The sequence below is a fragment of the Ovis canadensis genome, chromosome 2 (assembly GCF_042477335.2).
Source record: "Ovis canadensis isolate MfBH-ARS-UI-01 breed Bighorn chromosome 2, ARS-UI_OviCan_v2, whole genome shotgun sequence".
Lineage (NCBI taxonomy): Eukaryota > Metazoa > Chordata > Mammalia > Artiodactyla > Bovidae > Ovis > Ovis canadensis.
This window is the reverse complement of record NC_091246.1, coordinates 163,384,918-163,404,844: the sequence shown is the minus strand read 5'-3', so window position 1 is coordinate 163,404,844 and position 19,927 is coordinate 163,384,918. Positions and strand designations below refer to the sequence as shown.

At 40.2% G+C, this 19,927-nt stretch overlaps 1 protein-coding gene and 1 long non-coding RNA gene across 51 annotated transcripts in view; one reads left to right on the top strand and one right to left on the bottom strand.

The window, feature by feature from the left end:
* The window catches only part of NEB (nebulin), a 203,584-nt gene that overhangs the window by 14,017 nt on the left and 169,640 nt on the right, over window positions 1–19,927 (bottom strand). For 24 of the 50 annotated variants that reach the window (XM_069577531.1, XM_069577536.1, XM_069577533.1 and 21 more), the window contains 15 exons: window positions 18,644–18,748; window positions 15,555–15,665; window positions 14,849–14,953; window positions 14,200–14,304; window positions 12,570–12,674; window positions 11,047–11,157; window positions 10,518–10,628; window positions 9,851–9,964; window positions 9,213–9,317; window positions 5,653–5,757; window positions 5,020–5,124; window positions 4,313–4,405; window positions 3,286–3,378; window positions 1,392–1,484; window positions 819–911 (listed from right to left, as the gene is read on the bottom strand). In XM_069577531.1, coding sequence (XP_069433632.1) covers window positions 819–911; window positions 1,392–1,484; window positions 3,286–3,378; window positions 4,313–4,405; window positions 5,020–5,124; window positions 5,653–5,757; window positions 9,213–9,317; window positions 9,851–9,964; window positions 10,518–10,628; window positions 11,047–11,157; window positions 12,570–12,674; window positions 14,200–14,304; window positions 14,849–14,953; window positions 15,555–15,665; window positions 18,644–18,748 — 1,554 coding nt within the window. The remainder of the gene's footprint in view (window positions 1–818; window positions 912–1,391; window positions 1,485–3,285; window positions 3,379–4,312; window positions 4,406–5,019; window positions 5,125–5,652; window positions 5,758–9,212; window positions 9,318–9,850; window positions 9,965–10,517; window positions 10,629–11,046; window positions 11,158–12,569; window positions 12,675–14,199; window positions 14,305–14,848; window positions 14,954–15,554; window positions 15,666–18,643; window positions 18,749–19,927) is intronic. The other 26 variants (XM_069577538.1, XM_069577544.1, XM_069577551.1 and 23 more) reach the window with 3 other exon arrangements.
* LOC138433954 (uncharacterized) lies at window positions 649–19,201 on the top strand. Its single transcript, XR_011254536.1, has 3 exons — window positions 649–2,416; window positions 5,379–5,486; window positions 18,082–19,201. It is a non-coding gene; the product is annotated as an uncharacterized lncRNA (long non-coding RNA).

Below are 19,927 nucleotides of genomic sequence, written 5' to 3'. Positions count from 1 at the left end.
GGAGTCACTTACTGGATTTGCCAAAAATTTCATTGAGATTTTCTGTAAGATATTACCAAAAAACCCAAATGAACTTTTTGGCCAATCCCCATACATATATAGGTCTTTTCTCAAAGGCAGGGTTAGGATTTACCAAATAGTGCTCAAGTTAACTGAAATTCATATGCATGATGAGCTGTTGGTAATTCTCAGGAGACCAAAAAGAAAGGGATTTGGGGAATAAAATAAATAAGTATTAAAAGCTAAATAAATATTAGCTTTTCAATAACCCTGAAACTATTCCAAAGAAACCCATTTATATCTCTTGTGATACACAAAAAATAGCTGAGCCAAGTAAACTTGTATTTCGGAGTCATTGTGAATTGCTAAGTTGTCTTTGGAATGAAAATGTTCAAGAATCACATTCTTTTAAGAAATGCTGCAAACACAGAATACATCAAACAGAGCCATAGTAAATACAAGCAGAATTCTAGTTAACATTGTCCTTTTGAAGGCATGTTAGATTTTACTTTTGATCTGTGCCACAACAGTTAGAAACATCTACTGTTATTCAAGGATTTGAGGAAGGAAACACTAAGTATTTTAGGTTTTTAAGGAATGTGATCAATAGCTATGTTTTAGGAAAAACAGTTAAAATTTCACACCAGAACTACAATACTAAATTAGATTTGGATTGAAAACTGAGGTAACATTTGGCGTCATTTTCATTCTATGAATTTAGTATTTTTATAGGAAGAAAATTATATATTGGTAATGTGTTAAAAATATTATTTTAAATAAAAATTAAGGGATTTAAAATTTTTCCCCCTAAGAAATACCGAGCTAAAGTTCTCTTGATTGCGTTTGACTCTCTCCATCTCTGGAGTGATAGGTGTTGGGGTTCCTTTCCCCAAATTTTCTTTGTACAAAACCTGTGAGATACAAAAAAGTACCCAAAAGACATTCAAAACAGGCACAAAGATCAAGGAAGAGAGAAAACTGAGGGCAGGGGTGTGTGAGGAGGGAGTTTTAGTGAGTTATATTTAGTAAGAATAATACTTTTACTTGTTACTTCACGTTTTAAAGATAAATTCTGCTAATTCTGGGAATGAAAAAGTACAACAGAAAGCACTGAGTTACAGGATATGAATGTAATGATGAGAAATCTTACGTTAATTGTATTTACAGTATTTCAGATCTACATGGTCACACTGATCAGTCACCAAAAGGGTTAGAATAACATCAGAAAAGTGAGTCATTTTGTGTAAGACTATATGGTCTTGGTCAGGTGGTAACACACACACCACACACACAAAACTGTTAAGATGTTATTTTTTAAAAGAATGATGGATTATTCTAGTAATTTTTTTAAATGGGAAGTCAAGTTTCTTAATTGACGTATTTGTAAATACCGAGCTAAAGTTCTCTTGATTGCGTTTGACTCTCTCAATCTCTGGAGTGACAGGGGTTGGAATGCCTGTTCCCAGGTTCTCTTTGTACATAACCTGTAGAAGATAATTAGAACATCTAAAAAAGTGAAATGACCATGAATCCTTCAGATTTACACCTATAGGCCAGCTATTTGGTGGAAACTCACAGAAAGAATCTAGCTTTCAAACATGACATTTAAGAATAAGGGAAAAAATGCCACAAATATTTATTTTCTCTCTTCAAAGGTAGTTACTACCTTGATGACTGTACTAAGTTGTGGCACTTTTCTTTAGTCAACATTTAGTATCAATATATTCCTAAAATGCATTAAATAGTGCTAATACATTAACAATGAAAAAAATTAGGCATTTCATAACATCTAGTATTAGTCCCTTGAATATAGTAGGTCCACAGTAGGTTATAAATAGGGGGCTTGGTTTAAATTTTTCTAATCATGGGTACTCTTCTTAGAGGGATATTGAGAATTTTGTTTTGTATTTTCTTCAGAAAATTCCTAACTGGTCTTTAGTCTTAGGTACCCCTTAATGTAATGAGACTTGAATAGTTTATTTTTGCAGCAAGAGCAACTTTGTAAATTGTGTAAATTAGTGTTTTTGAACAGGGTTCAAGTGTTCCAGTGTTAATGGAACAAGTGAGGAACTTCCAGAGCCTTTTGGCCTCCTCATTCTACCCTCCCTCACAGTGTTAACAATTGTCCACCTAAAGGAAGGAAGAAATTAAGTGGATGGATTCTATGTTGTACTAGAGCATAGGCTGGGGAGCAACATGGAAAATCTGGGGGTTTGTGTCACAAGTTAATTCCTAAAATCACTGCCACTAGTGCTAATGTCTCTATTTTGCTAGGAAACTATTCAAGATCTTTCACAATCTACCATCTTCGAACAAAGTTGTATTTCTTTACTGGGCAAGGCAATGGAACTGATCATGGACCACGGAACAAAACAAAACCAGAGAAAGGCAAGAAATTGACATCAGAGCGGCAAAGGTGATGCGGGCTGACTTTCCTGGATGAGTGGATGTGCAGTTCTAAATGCAGCTTGTAATCATAGGAGCGAAGGTAGAAGCAGAGAATGCAAAGGGAATGAGGTCTAAAGGATACAGACGACTTGCAAGACAAGTGTTCTCTAATGGAAATTCAATGGGATTGAATGTCCTCCAGTGGCCAAGAAAATCTCAGGTCAAGATCCTCGCCTTTTATCGGCTACAAACTATTTCCCAGACTTCACAGTCTTTGGCTAGTAGCCAGCAACTGCTTAGAAACTGCTTGTGGATGGGAAAGAGTGGCGAGTGGTGTTGGGGGGATAGGGTGTGGGCGGAGGCGGGACTCGCTGGACAGAGGGCAGGAGAAATGTGTGCTAAACCTGCTGTCTCAAGTGTGGCGGGTCTCCCAACATATTCACAGACACTGGACACAGGAACCTGAAATTCCTGTTTAGAGAACAGGCTTTAGATACACCTTTGTGGGTAAGATGACAGCCAGCACCTTCAGAACACACAGGGCGAGGGGAGGCTATGTAGACTTCACAAGGCTACCGAGGGTCCCCCGGAGAGGGGAGAATATTTTGAGGTACATGCATGTACACAGCTTTTATATTTTATGTTTATATGTTTGTGTAATTAACAAGATCATCTCAGTAACCTTATCACTACTGTCAGCACATTTTAAGAAACTGCACACAGGATGATTAAACATGAAGCCAAGTCCCTTCTGCTCCCTGATTATGTAAAGACAGAATTTCCTTCTCTTGATTTTGCAAATTGCACTGCCCGTCGCAGGGCAGGGAGGGTTGTCCAAGCGGGTAGGAGGAGGAAGGGGTGATGCAGGAAGGGGCCAGCACGGGGAGGGGCCATTACCGAGCTGATGTGCTTCTGTGTCTGCTTGACGCGCTTCACTTCAGGCAGGTCTGGGATGGGCGTTCCTTGTCCAATCACCTCCTTATACTTCACCTGCAGGTATAAAAATGGGAACATGAGCATGTGTTCGGTTAGTCGCCCCACAGTGTGCAAAGTCACGGTTTAAATAGTGGGAATGGGGCTACATTCTGATACTGGGTCAGAGGAGAACCAGGACAAGGACACATGGGTTCTCTCTGATTTCTTTAGGGGTGGGGTCCACACTTAGACTGAAGCCCCTTCTCTTCCCTGAGGTCTCTCATATCTTATGTCACAGTTCATGTGCCCAGGGCAGATACACTCACACACACACACCCAGGAAGGGCCATTATCTGACTCACAAGTGACAAGGAGTCTCTTGATCAAATTTGAGTCAGTCTCCTCTGAATCTTCTTCCAAACTAGGTCTTAGCCTTTGGACATCTTTGTACTGCCCACTTTTAGCAAGAATCCTGCTAAGTCAGTTTAGCCAAAATCTCCCACCCTAGATATCTCATCCTCCTTAATATTTAATCAAATTCCTTACCCTCCAGCCCCAAGGTGAAGTCTGACTACCTTGATCTGCCATTTTAGCCATAATCCCCCCTTTACCTCCTTTTTCCTTCTGAGTAATTTTCCATCCATTGATCTTTTCTCCACCTTCCCATTCTCCCCCATCCCACCCCATCCATCCAGCCCTCATAAAACCCTACCTTCCCTTGTATTCAGAGTTGAGCTCAGTTCTGTACGGAGATCTCTTTTCTTCGATATTGTCCTGAATAAAAATCTTTTTTTTTTTACTAAACCACTGTCCAGCTCTGGTTTATTTTGACACAGGGCTCTCCATTTTTCACGTCTAACAAGCCCTCATGAAAACTGCCTCAACACTGCATTATGGGATGTCCCTCTTATTTTGGTGACAAAAGCTTTGAGTGCAGCTCAGCCATCAGTGTGGATGATCACAGGGAGGCAGAAGATACTGAAAATGAGTCCCCAGTGGGTGTCCTTACCGAGCTAATGTGGTCCTGGGTTTGCTTCACTCTCATCATCTCAGGTGTCTTTCCAATCGCCGTTCCTGGTGAGACATCCTCTTTATATAGAACCTGGGTATTCAGAATTAGGACAGTGTCACACAGAAGAAAGGACAACACAACCGTTCCTGGAGAAAGAGTAGGAAACATGGCTTCTGTGAAAACAAAAGACACTGGCGAGTGTTCTTAGGCAAGTGCTGGAGTGTCTTCTGCGCCAGCCCCAGTAACTCAAACACGTAACCACACGCGTCACTTTTCAGACCTGGAGATTTAAGATTATCATACTGTAGTAATACATAATGAGAAAAACCAGAAAATGTTGATTTAAAAACATTTCCAGTGTGAAACACAAGATCCATTAAATAAATATAAAGTCAGTCAGTTATTTGGGGGAAGGATAATAAATCACAGTGTCGAAAAGAAATCCGTCTTCTTGGAGCAAGACAACACGTGTTACTGCCCTGGGATTAAAAGCTCCTTTGTTAGCAGATTTAAATTGTTATTTCTAATGGTCTCTGGAGTGGTGGTTCTAGAGCAAATTATGGGGAATTTTAACAAATAACTGCTAGCATTAACTGAGGAGGTTAGATGTTAATTGTCTGAATCAGCATGAGGCTAGTATATTTTTAAAGAAGAGACTGAAAATATTAGGTTAGCATTAAATGGAGAATAAATAGTAAATATACCGAGCTGAAATTCTTTTGATTTTCTTTAACACGCAGTATTTCTGGTGTGTCTTGAACAACTGTAATTTTTCCTTTACTGTTTTTAAGGTCATACTGGTATTGGAGCTATGGAAAAAGAGTAAACATCTTGTTATGAAAAGAGAGTACACATCTTAAGATTTCAACATTGTTTTATATATTTTTAATTGTTCTATATTGTATAAGGGAAGTTAAAACCTTATATATATATTTTTAAATGTATCTGCCACAGTAATCATAGATAGCCAATGAGAAATTTACTAAGAATTTGAGAGAAAGTAAACTTTTTTTTTTGAAACTTTAAAACCCTAAAAGTATTTTTGTTTTAATATCTTGCCTAGAATTATCTTGAAAAAGATGTCACCACCTGGAAAAGATGGCGACAGTTCACATTCGAAGACAAGAATTCACTAACAAAGTGTGAGATGATTTGGGACTGAGATAATAAGGTGAGCCCGGAGGAAACTGGAACACACATCTCCTGGGCAGGGGTGGGAGGTGCTGAGGGCAGCTATAGGCTGGATACCTAAGTATGTGTGTGCCCAGAGGCATCCTTCTTTCCCAACCTCAACCCAGGTCCCAGTGAGCTGTGCCTTAGAATCAATAAAAACTCACAAGGCTGAAGTTCTTTTGGTTCTCCCGCACCCTCTGCATCTCTGGGGTGTCCAAAACGGTCTCATAATATGACATGCACTTCTCTGCGTCTTCCTTGTACTTTTTCTGGAAACAGATTCCAAGAAATAAGGATGGTGAACAACACAGGGGTATAGGCCAATGGGACCTATAATAGCCCTTCCTGCTCAGCAGAGAGAGAGTCTTTTTTTTTTTTTTTTTAATGTTTAAGGATGTTAGGGAGCTGTAAAGCAGAGCCCCTGGATCAGTGAGCACCAGGCCTCTTCTTTCCAGGAGAACTGAGTCCAGGATCCATTGTCATGACCCATTGTCATTTTGGTGTTGGAGAAGAACTGCGGTGTTGGAGAAGACTTGAGAGTCCCCTGGACTGTAAGGAGATCAACCCAGTCAATCGTAAAGGAAATCAATCCTGAATATTCATTCATTGGAGGGACTGATGTTGAGGCTGAAGCTCCAATACTTTGGCCACCTGATAAAAAGAGCTGACTCATTGGAAAAGACCCTGATGCTGGGAAAGACTGAAGGTAGGAGGAAGGAGGAGAAGGGGATGACAGAGGATGAGATGGTTGAATGGCATCACCGACTCAATGGACATGAGTTCGAGCAAGCTCTGGGTGTTTGTGAAGGACAGGGAAGCCTGGCATGCTGCAGTCCAGCATGCAAAGAGTTGGACACAACTGAGTAGCTGAACAACAAGATTTCAATGGCTAAACTGGCCAAGTGGCCATATGGGGCGGTGACAGCCCCTGAGGTTCCTGGCAGCGACAAAGCGATGCTGTAGTGAACTGGATGGGGCCAGACTATTCAATAGGCAAAACAGAGAAAAGTAGGAGGGTTGAGAGCCATCAGTAAGGCCTCTTGAATGCCAATCCTTGGTTGGTGACAAAGATATTGTCACTGAGCTGTGAGCAGGTATGGTTGGGCTCCTGGCTACAGGGGTGAGCCAGCAGGCAGGTCAAACAAGAACTTCCAAGATGGGGCCAGGAAAACTACATTCCCAGGTGTTATGAAGTATAGCCCACTCAAGCAACTACTGCTTTCTAACTCAATGATTAGGAGACAAGCAAAAAACTCTAATTTGGGGCTACTCAAGTAAATTGCAGGTTCCTGATCAGCAGTGAAGATTAAAACAAATGAGGATATATCCTGGAGTATGAAGGACATCATACTTTTCTTTATCTCTCTGTAGGAAGAGAGAGAGTTATCCATTGGGAAGAATCAGGGTTAGACTGTATGGTTAGTGTTGATGACATAATCTCAATCTTGTTAAAGAAACTGATAATCAAATGTGGGTGATCAACTTTGTTTCTTCCAGATTTGCACACAAATTTTACATCTGCATTTTAAGAGACTGATTTTTTAACTATGGGTGGTAACTCATGCCTGTTTGAATGGCCATCATCAGAAAGACAAGCGATAAACAAACGCTGGTGAGGGTGTGGAGAACAGGGCACCAGTGGGATTGTAAACTGGTTTTGCCTCTTTGGAAAATAGTATAGAGGATCCACAAAAAATTAAAAACACGACTACCACAGGATCCAGCAATTCCACTTCTGGGAATATGTCTGAAGGATATAAAAGCACTAATTTGAAAAGATACCTGCACTTTGATGTTCATAGCATTATTATTCGGAGAAGGCAATGGCACCCCACTCCAGTACTCTTGCCTGGAAAATCCCATGGACAGAGGAGCCTGGTAGGCTGCGGTCCATGGGGTCGCGAAGAGTCAGACATGACTGAGCGACTTCCCTTTCACTTTTCACTTTCATGCATTGGAGAAGGAAATGGCAACCCACTCCAGTGTTCTTGCTTGGAGAATCTCAGGGATGGGGGAGCCTGGTGGGCTGCCGTCTATGGGGTCACACAGAGTCAGACACGACTGAAGCAACTTAGCAGCAGCAGCAGCATCATTATTTATGATAGCCGAGACATGGAAACAACCTAAGCGTCTATCAACAAATGATGGGTGTGTATGTATATATATACACATAGATATATAGAATTCTGGCTGATTTGCACTGCTGTGTGGTAGAAATCAGTGCAACATTGTAAAGCAATTACCCTCCAATTTAAAAAAAGTTGTGCTATATATGTACAATGGAATAATATTCAGGCATAAAAACAAAAAATCCCACCATCTGTGACAAGACATGGAGGGCACAACACTAAGTGAAATAAGTCAGAGAAAGCCCAATACTTGATCTCACAAATGTGCGAGTGTATGATTTCATATATCTGTGGAATCTAAAATCCAAACAAACTCATAGAAAAAGTGGTCAGATTTGTGGTTGCCAGAGGTGGGAGTTGGGGGTGAGGTGGAATTGAGAAAGGTGGTCAAAAGTGACAGACTTCCAGTTATAAAGTAGTAGGGAGGTAATGAATAACATGATGACAACTGTAGTTAATACTGCTGCATGGTGTGTGGAAGTTGTTAAGAGGCTAAATCCTGAGAGTTCTCATCACAAAGAAAATTTTCTTTTTTTGTTTTCTTTTTTTACTATGTGATGGATGCTAATTAAACTTATTGAGGTAATCACTTCACAATTAATATAAGCCATTATTACACTTAATAGCTCAGTTGGTAAAGAATCTGCTTGCAGTGCAGGAGACCCTGGTTCAGTTCCTGCGTCAGGAAGATTTGCTGGCAAAGGGATAAGCTACCCACTCCAGTATTCTTGAGCTTCCCTGTGGCTCAGCTGGTAAAGAATCTGCCTGCAATGTGGGAGACCTGGGTTCAGTCCCTGGGTTGGGAAGATACTCTGGAGAAGGGAACAGCCACCCACTCCACTTTTCACTTTCATGTATTGGAGAAGGAAATGGCAACCCACTCCAGTGTTCTTGCCTGGAGAATCCCAGGGACGGGGGAGCCTGGTGGGCTTCCGTCTGTGGGGTTGCAGAGAGTCGGACACGACTGAAGCGACTTAGCAGCAGCAGCAGCCAGTGTTCTGACCTGGAGAATCCCAGGGACTCGATAGTCCATGGGATCGCAAAGAGTCAGACATGACTGAGCGACTTTCACAAGCCATTACACTGTACACCTTAAACTTATACAGTGATACATTCAACTTTATGTCAATAAAACTGGGAAAATAAACTAAAAAAATTATGTGATGTATGTGTGTGTTCAGTCATGTCCAACTCTTTGCGGACCCGTGGACTGTAGTCCGCCAAGCTCCTCTGTCCATGGAATTTTCCAAGCAAGAATACTGGAGTGGGTGGCCAATTCCTATTCCAGGGATAAAACCCATGTCTCTTGTATTTCCTTCATTGGCAGGTGGATTCTTTACCACTGGCACCACCTAGGAAGCCCTTAAAAAATTATGAGTGGAACCATTTAAGAGTTCTTCAGTACCTTAAAATTCTCTCCTTTATTTTAATTCTGATATAGGAATCTCAAGTCTAACTCAAACTTGCATCATAGATGAATCCCTTCTTTTTTACTGGGCAAAATTGTGATTTGAAAGAATCTCCTTCACTATTAATGGAAAGACTTGTTCTTTGTGATTGGGGTCAATGTGTGATATTCTGATAAATGTCCTTACCTGGCTTGAAAGGTTCTTGACTTGCTGGGCATGAATGATCTCTGGAGTATCAACCACAGAAGTGAAATTGGCTTTTTCCATTTCTGCTGATTGCTTATACTTAATCTACAAGAGGAACATCCAATAGTTGGTAAATGTTTACAGTGCACACAACATTCGTTGGCTCAGTTTGAGTATTAAGTGATTAATACTTCTTTTCTAAAAGGATTCATTATTCAAAATAAAAACAAAAGATAAAAGGATTCATTCATTTGCTACTCAACAGTTGTTTTTTCTCTTGTGTTTATAGCTCTATGCTAAGGAGTGAGATTCGGAAAGACAGGTTGAGTCCTAGACTTTCTATCTAGTTGATTGGGGAGTGAGTGGGGTGAGAGATGTTGTGCAGGGTTTGGGAAAGGAAAAGGAGAGAGATAATCAAGATAGCAAAGCATTGATTGTTTTCAGAAGAGCTGGGAGAAGGACAGATGAGAGCAGCTCTGGCAAAGGTCCCGGATCCTTTCATCAGAACAGATTCCACCATGCCATTATATGCATCTGACCAACAAGTAAGATAACAGAAGGAAAAAGCTGTGTTCTTACAATCACAGCTACTTTTTTGTTTTTTTTTTTTGTTTGAAAGACTGACATGGAACACTCACCTGGCTGGCAATATCTGTAGCATTCCTGGCTCTCAGGAAGTCGGGAGTTTCATTGGCCATGGCATTCAGGCCTCTTCCTTTGACTTCCAGCTCCAGATCTCTCTTATATTCTTTCTATAGCAGCATGAAAAGAAATGTTCGCTAACTGTCACAGCAAAATAACAAATGTGCAGAGTGGAGCTAGGCCCGCATAACATGCCACCTGCATTGCGAGTGCCACCTCACCACTCCCTGGGCTGGGACAGTGGGGACAGCAGAAGGCCGCTTCAGAAAACTGCCACGCTCACGCCAGAGCCGCCTCCAGGGCGCTTTCTAGCACTCTCTGCTTAGAATGTTCAAGTACAAAGCATATTGTAAATCTGCTTTGGTGCATAAACAATTACACTTAGGTGCCCACCACTCCAGTGGTGGTTTTACTTAAATGGGCACAACAAATGTATCAAGATTAAATCAAAAGCTGCTAGATAAAGAACACGCATAGCCACTACGGAAACAGTTACAAAACAACTCATCAGAAATCGAGATATTTTATGTAATGATTAATAATCATGTTCAACAGAGAATCTGAAATTCAGAAACTTTTTATCACTTTTAAAAAAAATGCAGCTTGGCTAGGAAGGAGAAGATATTCAGTTGATCCTGTGCATGCAGTCAGCTGGGTGCCCACCTCGTTGAGGATCTGGGTGGCATTCTTTGCTCTTAGCATATCCGGTGTGTCTTCCATTTCGCTGAGACCCTTTCCACGGATGCTTTCCTCTAGATCTTTCCTGTACTCTTTCTATAGCACAAAATACAAGCAACAGTGCTCACAAGAAAGCCTGGATTGTTCCTCTTTGCTGAAAAGTCCCTCACCAAAATACAAAACAAAAACCTCCTAATTAAAAAGTTACAGTTTAGTCAATAAAATAAAAAAATCAATAAAGGCAGGGTATAAGCTTCATCAGTTAATATCCAATATCAAATAAGAAACTAGAAATTAATAGAATGCTAAGGTAAGCACATTTTATTAGGTATTCAAGTAAAAAATTAGGAGAATTAACATGGGTAATAGATTAGGTGCTAGTATGGAACACATGGGAACCCAACTGGGAACCCGAAGAGTTAGGTGGTGGTGAAAACCATGGGAATATGTTGATGAGTGTCATTAGTGCAGTTATTTGGATCAGGAGGGAGAGGAAAGACCGAGTGGGCACTACCTCGCTGGCTATTTTGGTTGCATATTTGACATGTAATAGAGCTGGTGTGACCTCCAGGCCAGTCAGGTTTCTGCCTTTAATGGACTCTTCGTAATCTCTCCTATATTCTTTCTAATGTAAGTAGGAAGGAAAGACAAGAGAGAATGTGTGTTACAACTTATTTCTCAACCGTAGGAGGAAAACAATTACATTTTCTTTCTGCGTATGGCTTCTTGATCTTAGTTCTGCTGATAATCACACGTTTGAAACATGACTTGATTGTTCTGGAAATACCCTGGGCAGAGCAAATTACCCAAGGGAACTTAGAGGCTGAGAGCCTTTGGCGGCCTCTCATTTGCCTGTCTACCGTTCCCATGGGGGCTGGCCCTCTGAAAGAGAAGGAAGGATGTGCCCCCAAGACTCTCAATCCATTGTCCTCTCTCTTGATGACACTTTTCTGAAGGCAACAAAAGATTCTGCTTCTGAATTAGAAGTGACTCAGGGGAAGAAAGTAAAAAACCGCTCAGAGGAAGGGGATCTGAGGGCACCAAATGCAAATTTGCCCTTTCTCATAATCTCAACTATTATTCTAAACCACCGAACAAATAAGGTGGATAATGAAGCCTAGAGAGGTTATCAGGCTTTGTTCACTGTTGGGAGGAAGGGCCACCGCCTCCCCCATCTCTCAAATCTCTGGATGAGGCTGAATGACTGCGAGGCTTGGAGTAGACTTTGGGACTTGATTTTTGTCATTTTCAATTCCGACAGAATTTGACATCTACAGAAAAGTTGTAAGAATAGTACAAGGAGCTCCTCCAGATGCTTTCCCCAGGTTTACCAACTGTTTTAAACAATTTAAAATTTTCTGTTATCTGGCATTCTACACACCAGAAAGCTCCCCAAACTACTACTTATATTAAAAGCCATTTATCTTTATGGTTGGAGATATGCCCATGGAGGTGAGGCAGAAGAAATCCAAAATAAGCCTGTTTCCCAATGAAGACAGACATTCTCAGTTTCAAAATAAGATTCATTCTTCTCCACTATTGATTAAAATTTTTTTTAATTTTATTTTAGATGCCTCTGCTTACATTTCTAAAATAGGAAATATGACATACTGACTATTTTGATAAAAATGCTGATTTAAAAAAAAATCTTCCTTTCTGGGACTGGAGGCTTCCTATTAAGAGAACAATTCAAAGCCAACAGTGGGTCTGCATAGAGGGAACTGATTCAAAGAAAAAATTACGTTACATTCAAAATAATCTGTTTCAGTATTAGAAACAGTTTGCTATGTCCTAATTCTGTGAAAAGGGTAGTTGAGATAAAACATATATGGTAAATGTTTATTATTCAGAACATTTTTTATATATATAATGTAACCACAGGATTTGAGATATAGAAAAGATTTTGGTAATTATATGTTGAAGAATCTCATCATCCACACCTTTGGGATAACAACAGGCTCAACACTTTTGCGGGTAGAGGTTGTTTGCGTTAGCTTGATGGTATATTTGCTGTGTTGGGCTTTGTGCAGGACTTACCCCACTCTGCATCTGCTGAGACTCCTTGGCAGTGATGTACGTTGGTGTTTCAAAATCTAGCATAGGCTTCCCTCGTTCCTTTTCGTACTTTTCTTTGTATTTCACCTAGTGATAAAACCCTTATGAGATATCTCTGGCCCATTCTGAGACAGAGACCAGTTTAACAACAGTGTTTTTAATTGATACATTATGTCCAATTGGGTGGCATCTCATTGCCATGCAAAACAGTTTCCTGTCATGTTTCAGAAAGTAGCTTTTTATTTTGGCCTGGCAGGATAACACCATAACTGTCTGCAAGGCATGGTCAGGATTTGTGTTCAATTCAAGGAGACAAAAAGATCACTGCAGAACCATCAGCCAAGACAAGCATTAAGACAAGAAAATTCACGGGAAAACTGCCCACAGGGAAGGTTCACCGAGATTTGATGTGTATAGATGTGAATATTTTAGCCTGAGCATCAGCCAATATTTCTAATAAAAATCTCCAGTCTTCCCTTCATAAGAACTTTTATCAGGGACCTGGGGCCTTAATAGATAATGCATACAACTTTATTTACATATCAATTCAACTGAGGTAATAACTGGTCACATATTCAACGCTGCCAATATAGATTGGTATGAAAATGAAAGCCAGTTGACTAGTCATTGACTGCATTTCCAACAAACCTGACATTCTCAAAAAGACCCCAAGGCTATTTTACAAATGCAAACTCCTCATCCTCATCACAGGGGCTCAGGAATGGGAGGAGCCTACAGATATTCCTAATTTACACAGGAGGCGCTGAAAGACAAAAGCCTGGGTCACACAGCATCTTCATAGCAAAGTCCAATCTCCGCTCTCTTGCTTATGACAACACGTTAACACAGAGGTCCAGGAACACGGGCTGCTTTACGGATGATGGACGGCATTTCCAGCAATTCAGCCTTGTTGTTAATGCCCAGTGGGGACGGAAATAGCTGAATTTGTGAAATAGATCATGTGGCAGCAAATTCCTTCCCCGAGTTCTTTCCTGTGAGAATCTTACTTGTATAAATTTTGCAATTTCTTCCACACCTAGAGACCACTTCAGTGGTGACCTGAGCATATCACTCCTCTGCCCCAAATCCTCCAAAGACTCCCTGTCATTCTTAGTAATATTTTCTTTTCTTTTCTTTTTTTTTTTAAATATATTTATTGATTTATCTGGCTATGTCAGGTCTTAGCTGCAGCATGCGGGATCTTTAGTTGCAACATGTGGGACCTAGATCCCCTACCAGGAATCAAACCCAGGCCCCCTGCATTGGAAGCACAGAGTCAGCCACTGGACCACCAGGGAAGTCCCACTAATATTTTCTAAGGGGTCTGTCTCCCTAGTGATATAATCTTTATGCTTCCAGTCCCTGTGAGTAACCTGAATGACACATCCTGCATGCCTAGGCACTATTTCTCCAGTGTATGTAGATACTGTTATCATTCATAACATGAACATTTGTTTCAACATGTTGCTAAATTCCAAGCCCATAATATCTTTGGGCATTTTCACAAGCAATTGTTGCTACAAGTGTAACTACTGTCCTCTAGGGGAATCCATGAAAACTCTTGACATTATAGGTGAATGTGCAGGAAAAAAGAGAGTCTTGGTCAACTTACGATACTCTGTAATTCTGTGGCCTCTTTGAGATGAAGCTGCTCCAGATTGTCAGGTATTGTGTGGTAGTGACCTTTACTCTTTTCATAGTTCTTCTTGTACTGGTACTGAGGGGAAGGAGGCAAAAAAAGGCACATTGATGGCAAAGCTGCTCCACATTCCTGTTTCTCTTTAGGTTGGATATTTACACAGCAGCAGCATCAAGACCAAATGAAAATTAGCGAACACCACATAGGGGGTGAAAAAAACATTTTAAAGGATGAAGATACATGTTCAATATTGTCAGTTAATAAATACAAGGATGTAAGCACTTAGATTATGTGGCTTATTCAAAGTAGGCTTTTAAGAGTGAAAAGTTAAAAGTGAAAGAAACTATTCCAGGTGTTAGGTCTATGTTTTTAGGAGGAGGAAAGGCAGTGGTTAATTGGGAGAAAAAGAAGTTAAAATATTTCCAAACAGAAGCATTTTTATAATCTGAGAGGTGCTACAGTCAGTGGCGCGCTGGTAGATTAATATTGTCATTTGGAAGAATGCACTCAGAGGACAGACACGCTTTCAGTAGCGGAGAAGGAGATGCATGTGACCTCAAAGAAGGAATTTAGCTGTACATGGGTGAAGCAAGCTGTTTTTGGAACAAACGATTTCGCTTACAGAACTGGCAAGGTGACTTGTATTCAAGACATGGTTCATTATTAGAGATTCCTTCATGTCAGTCACAGGTTTGTGAAGTTTCTTCAAATCAGCCTTATACTTAACCTGTGCCACAGTAAGGGGAAAAAGGAAATCATATAAATAGGAAATGGAAAATGGTACTAATGAAATCATAATACGATATCTCATCCTGAAACAAATGCTGGAAATGGTGATTAAAAAAAAAAAAACCATACTCATTTACAATAGCCAAAAATGGGAAATAAGTATCCATTGACAGATGAAGGGACAAACACAGTGTGATAGATACATAAAGTGGAATACTATTTAACCACAGATGGAATGAAGTTCTGACATACGCTACACAGCACGGACGAACCTTGAAAACACTGAGCTAAATGAAATAAGCCAGACCAAAAAAGGACCCATCATACATGATTCTACTTACATGAAATCTCTAATAGGCAAACTTATAGGGGCAGAAAGTAGATTAGAGCTTACCAGGGATTGGTGGGAGAGAGAAATGGAGAGTTATTGCTTAATAGTTATAGAGTTTGTGTTTTGAGGTGATGAAAAAGCTTTGGAATTAATAGTGGTATTTGGACAACATTGTAAATGTAATTAATGCCACTGAATTACATACTTAAAAATACTTAAAATGGCAAATTCACATTATATATTTTACTACAGTTAAACAAGCACATACCTCACTTGCAAGAGTATTAGCATCTTTCATGACTTTGTAGAGCTGGCTGTCTTTTGGATTGTATTTTGGTGTCTTGCCCTTCTCTTTGTTGAAATTTTCTCGGTATTTAACCTAATAGCAAATGCAAAAATCCAAATTATTCCTGAATGTCAGTTTATTTGAAGGCTGAGGAACAGGGGAAATGTAAATGCAAAAGAATATGTTACACATAAAGTGATCATGTAATTTATTATCCAAATCAGGCCACTTTTAAGAGTAAAAGGGAGCATTATTAATAATTATGCAGGGACAACAGGCAATTGAGTATAAGAACAAATGACATAGTATTTGTTTTGCTCATTTTTATATTATTCAGAGGATGAAAGATTCACTTCCTTTTGATGCAGGACAAAAATGCATGGGAAAAGGCTCTGGCTAAATTCAGAGACATGATCTAATATATTTGATTTGAAGCATTTCAGTCCTCCTAACTAGCAAAACCAAAAGCATTTTAGGTCTATTACCAGGAGTTCAAAGAGGCTTTATAAATGATCAAGATAAGTGAGAAGTAAGGAATCTGTTGACTTTAAGAGAATTTATTATTTTGTACTTTAGCTTTATCATTTTAATTGGCAAAATATTGGCATAACTTTTGAGTAAAAGAACAGAATTTGGAGGTTAATGGCTTTGATATAATTTCAGGTTAGAAGGAGGAAAGAAGTGAGATAAATTTAACATAAAGTGAAAAATAAGATTAAATATATTTTACTTGCAGGATATATAAAAGAATATGCAAAGGATTAAATAACTTCAATTTAAAATATAAGTGCAATGCCTGGCACTAATAGTTGCTTAATAAATGTGATTTGATTGATGAAGGAAAGAGACAGTCATAATGCCTAAGCAAAACAGCTAAAGATGAGATTTACTTACAGGAATATTCGACAGAATAAACTGAAAAAGTGACAGAAACACTTCCTTATTGAAAGACAGACTGATCCCTTTGACACTAGGATTAACACCAGAAATAGAACCCTACTAGTTACTTATTCTGGGCGTCCCTGGTGGCTCAGATGGTAAAGAATCCGCCTGCAATGCGGGAGACCTGGGTTCAGTTCCTGGGTTGGGAACATTCCCTGGAGGAGGAAATGGCAACCCACTCCACTATTCTTGTCTGGAGAATCCCCGTGGACAGAGGAGCCTGGCGGGCTACAGGCCATGGGGTTGCAAAGAGTTGGACACAACAGAGTGACTAAGCACAGCACAGTTACTTATGCTAGGAAGAAAGAAAAATAAGCTCTTTCTAGATGTTAGCCAGCTAACGGGGCAATATTTGATGCTCTGGGACACCTAGAGTTTCTGCTGTTGGTAAAACGAAAGACTTGCTCATTCACAGTTGGCACACCAGGATCTGGTTGCCCAGATATTCCGCACTGTAGACACTTAAAATCAGTCCCCTCATGCTTCGTCACCTTACCTCCCCACAACTTTCCCCATCCAGCAGAACAGGCACAACAGGAGGCCACTCAAGTGCTAAGAACAATGAAGTCTGTCACATTACAGGAAAAGCATTCACAGTGCTAAGACTCATTTATTTTGAATAAATCTCCAGTGAAAACGCACAGACAAAATAAGCATGCAGAGCAGTACAGCAGGATGCGGGCACACTGAGTCAGACACACAATGGAGGAAGCAGAAACAACAGAACAGAAAAACAACATAAAGAAACGCTACGGTGGCCCTTCTCTGAAAGGAAATTCACTCCCCAAATAAAACGAAAAGCCTGCTAAGGAATGTCAGAGGTGGTGAGCTGGTGTCTGGGCCAAGAGAAAACTTCTCCTAAGGATACAGAAACCCTAAGAATAGGGCTGATCCCAAGAGCTGAGAAACACAGAAAAGCAAAGTCAGGTAGATGTGCAGAGGCAAGACGGGAAGAGAAAATGCAAAGGCCCACCTCTGATGCGAATAAAATCCATTTCTTTAGAAGAATGCTAAAACCCCCTCTATCTTTTAGAAAATAACTCACGTCTGAAAAAAGTACTTGAAGAGCAGCTTTCTACTGGCCTTCAGTTCCTTTTTCTTCTGTTAATTTTAAGCAGATTTAAATTTCTAACTTTTTAATTAAAAAGTTATGCCTCCTCTTTCCACAAGGAGGCCCCACGCAAATGCAGTTGAGCATAACTACTGCCAGGAATATGAGCCACCATGTCCAACCTTCCTTTTTGACGGAATCTTCTTAAGTACTACTCTGTTTTGCATGATAAGGACACATATCAGATTCAGGACTTCAAGAATTCTTAGAAAGGTATGGGATTAGGTGGAAAGTACAGTAAAGCCACATTCATGCGGCACATGGAATAGGAAAGCCTTCTGTCTCTTGTTTACCAGGGAAACCTGAGATGCAGCTGTGCAGCGACACGTTGCAAATGGCACCATCAGTGTCCATAACCCCAGCAGGCTCAGAGAGTGTGGGAAAGACGTTTGCAAGCAATTATTTCAACGTTCAATTGAATACAAAGATCTAACATCCAGTTCTACTTCTTTGCAGAGACTTGAACAGGACAATAATATTGGCGCTTCTAAAGACTGAAGAGCAGGTTCAAGAATTAGAACATTTCTTGCTATTGAGACTATAAGACATAGAGTGAAAGCTACAAATGAAAACATTTTGAGCCGTTTATACTGTTGATTTGGAGTACGTCTGAACTGCGAGACCACAGTAAATAACCAGTCTTAAATGTATTAAATGCTAACGACAGTCATCAGCGGAGACTTTCTTTCTGTGGTTTATCTTCATCTGAGATAAGATGCCCAGTCTATGTTCACTTCATCCTTTGATCAGTGTCAGCAGCCTAGAGAAGTTAGTAGACCATCTCAAAACTACTCTGCCTTCCTACTCTGGAGGTATGTTCCAGGGGGAATGTTTCATGCAGGAAAAGATAGGTGTGTGCAAAAGTATATCCCCTGACAAATTCCCACAGCATTCTACACATTCCAACACAAGACCAACAGAAAAAGAGTGCAACTCGGTCAGTCCCCTGACCAAGGCTAAGATGGTAGACAAGAGAAAGAGGAAGACGGAGATACAGGCTTGCTGGTGCTGGTCTTACATCACTGATGAGCACATTAGTTTTCTTAAGCTGCCTCATGATAGGAGTGTCATAAGATGCGGCGCCGTGCCCGTGACCTCTCCTTTGGCCTTTGATGTATTCCACCTAGAGTGCCAGCAAGACAGCAAAGTCAGAACGGGCAGGGACCACACAGATGGGGTCTCCTGGACCAGGGGCCACGCCAGGACGCCGTCAATCCTGAGGAAGCCTTCCCAGGAAGTAATCCCAAGAAGGGAGCTCACAATACCACCTGGTCGGGTGTCATTCTCCACATCACAGGATTCACCTGAGGTTAGAAATACAGGCCTCGCTATTTTCAAAACCAGCAAAGTCTTCAAGATTTCAACTTGTTTTTAACTTGCTAATAATATGAACTTGGTTAAAAAATACATTAAAAGTGTTTTAAATTGAAAAGTTCTTGTTACATTTTACTATCTTAGAGATTCCACTACTTTTTGTGGGTGATTTCATATCTTTGTCTCAAGTATTTATACCATTCCATTAATTTGTAATAAAAATACTGCATTGGCATTTTAAAAATAAAACCTTAAAAAATCATATTTGCTTATCGTTAGACATCTGAACTTTTTGTCTCTTCATAATTCCCATTTCTTGTCACCTCATGTTACTATTTGTATCTTCCAAAAGATTGGGATTCCATGTTTGGCATTGCTGAAAGGCATATGTACAACCACCAAAGGTATCCTAAACCTATTTCTTCAAACAAATACTTGAGAAAACAGTAAAGAAGAAGATAAATATTTAAGAAAAAAAAGAAGAAGGCAGGGTCTCAGACCGGGAGGAGAAATAAGATCCTTGAGCTTGTCTTTCTGGAGTAAAGCTTGCTCTCTGAAAGATCTGGTGTTGGTCATGGAGTCTCTGATCTAATGTCCAAAAACTTGTCATAACTCAGGAGTATTCTACATAATTAGTCTAACAAGGGAAATTAGGTAATGGGGCTTATCAACTTTGGGCACATTTCCGAGTCCATCTTCTCACTAAGATGAAATCTGCTAGCATCAGGCATTCCCCCTCAGCTCCCTGTGCGTACCTCAATCAGACACAACCCCAAAATGTAACTATTTATCCACAGACATAGAGTCTGAGGACATTTATTCCCCCTCGTTCCTAGCCCAAGCTTTCAATATATCTTTGTTAAATAAAAAAGCTAAAGTGACTGCATCTGATAGAAATTTTCAAAGCCTTTCGTGATATAATTTTCAAAGCCCTGAGTGCTATCAGAGACCCCGTATCTCTTTGATCACTAATACTGCACTTTCATTC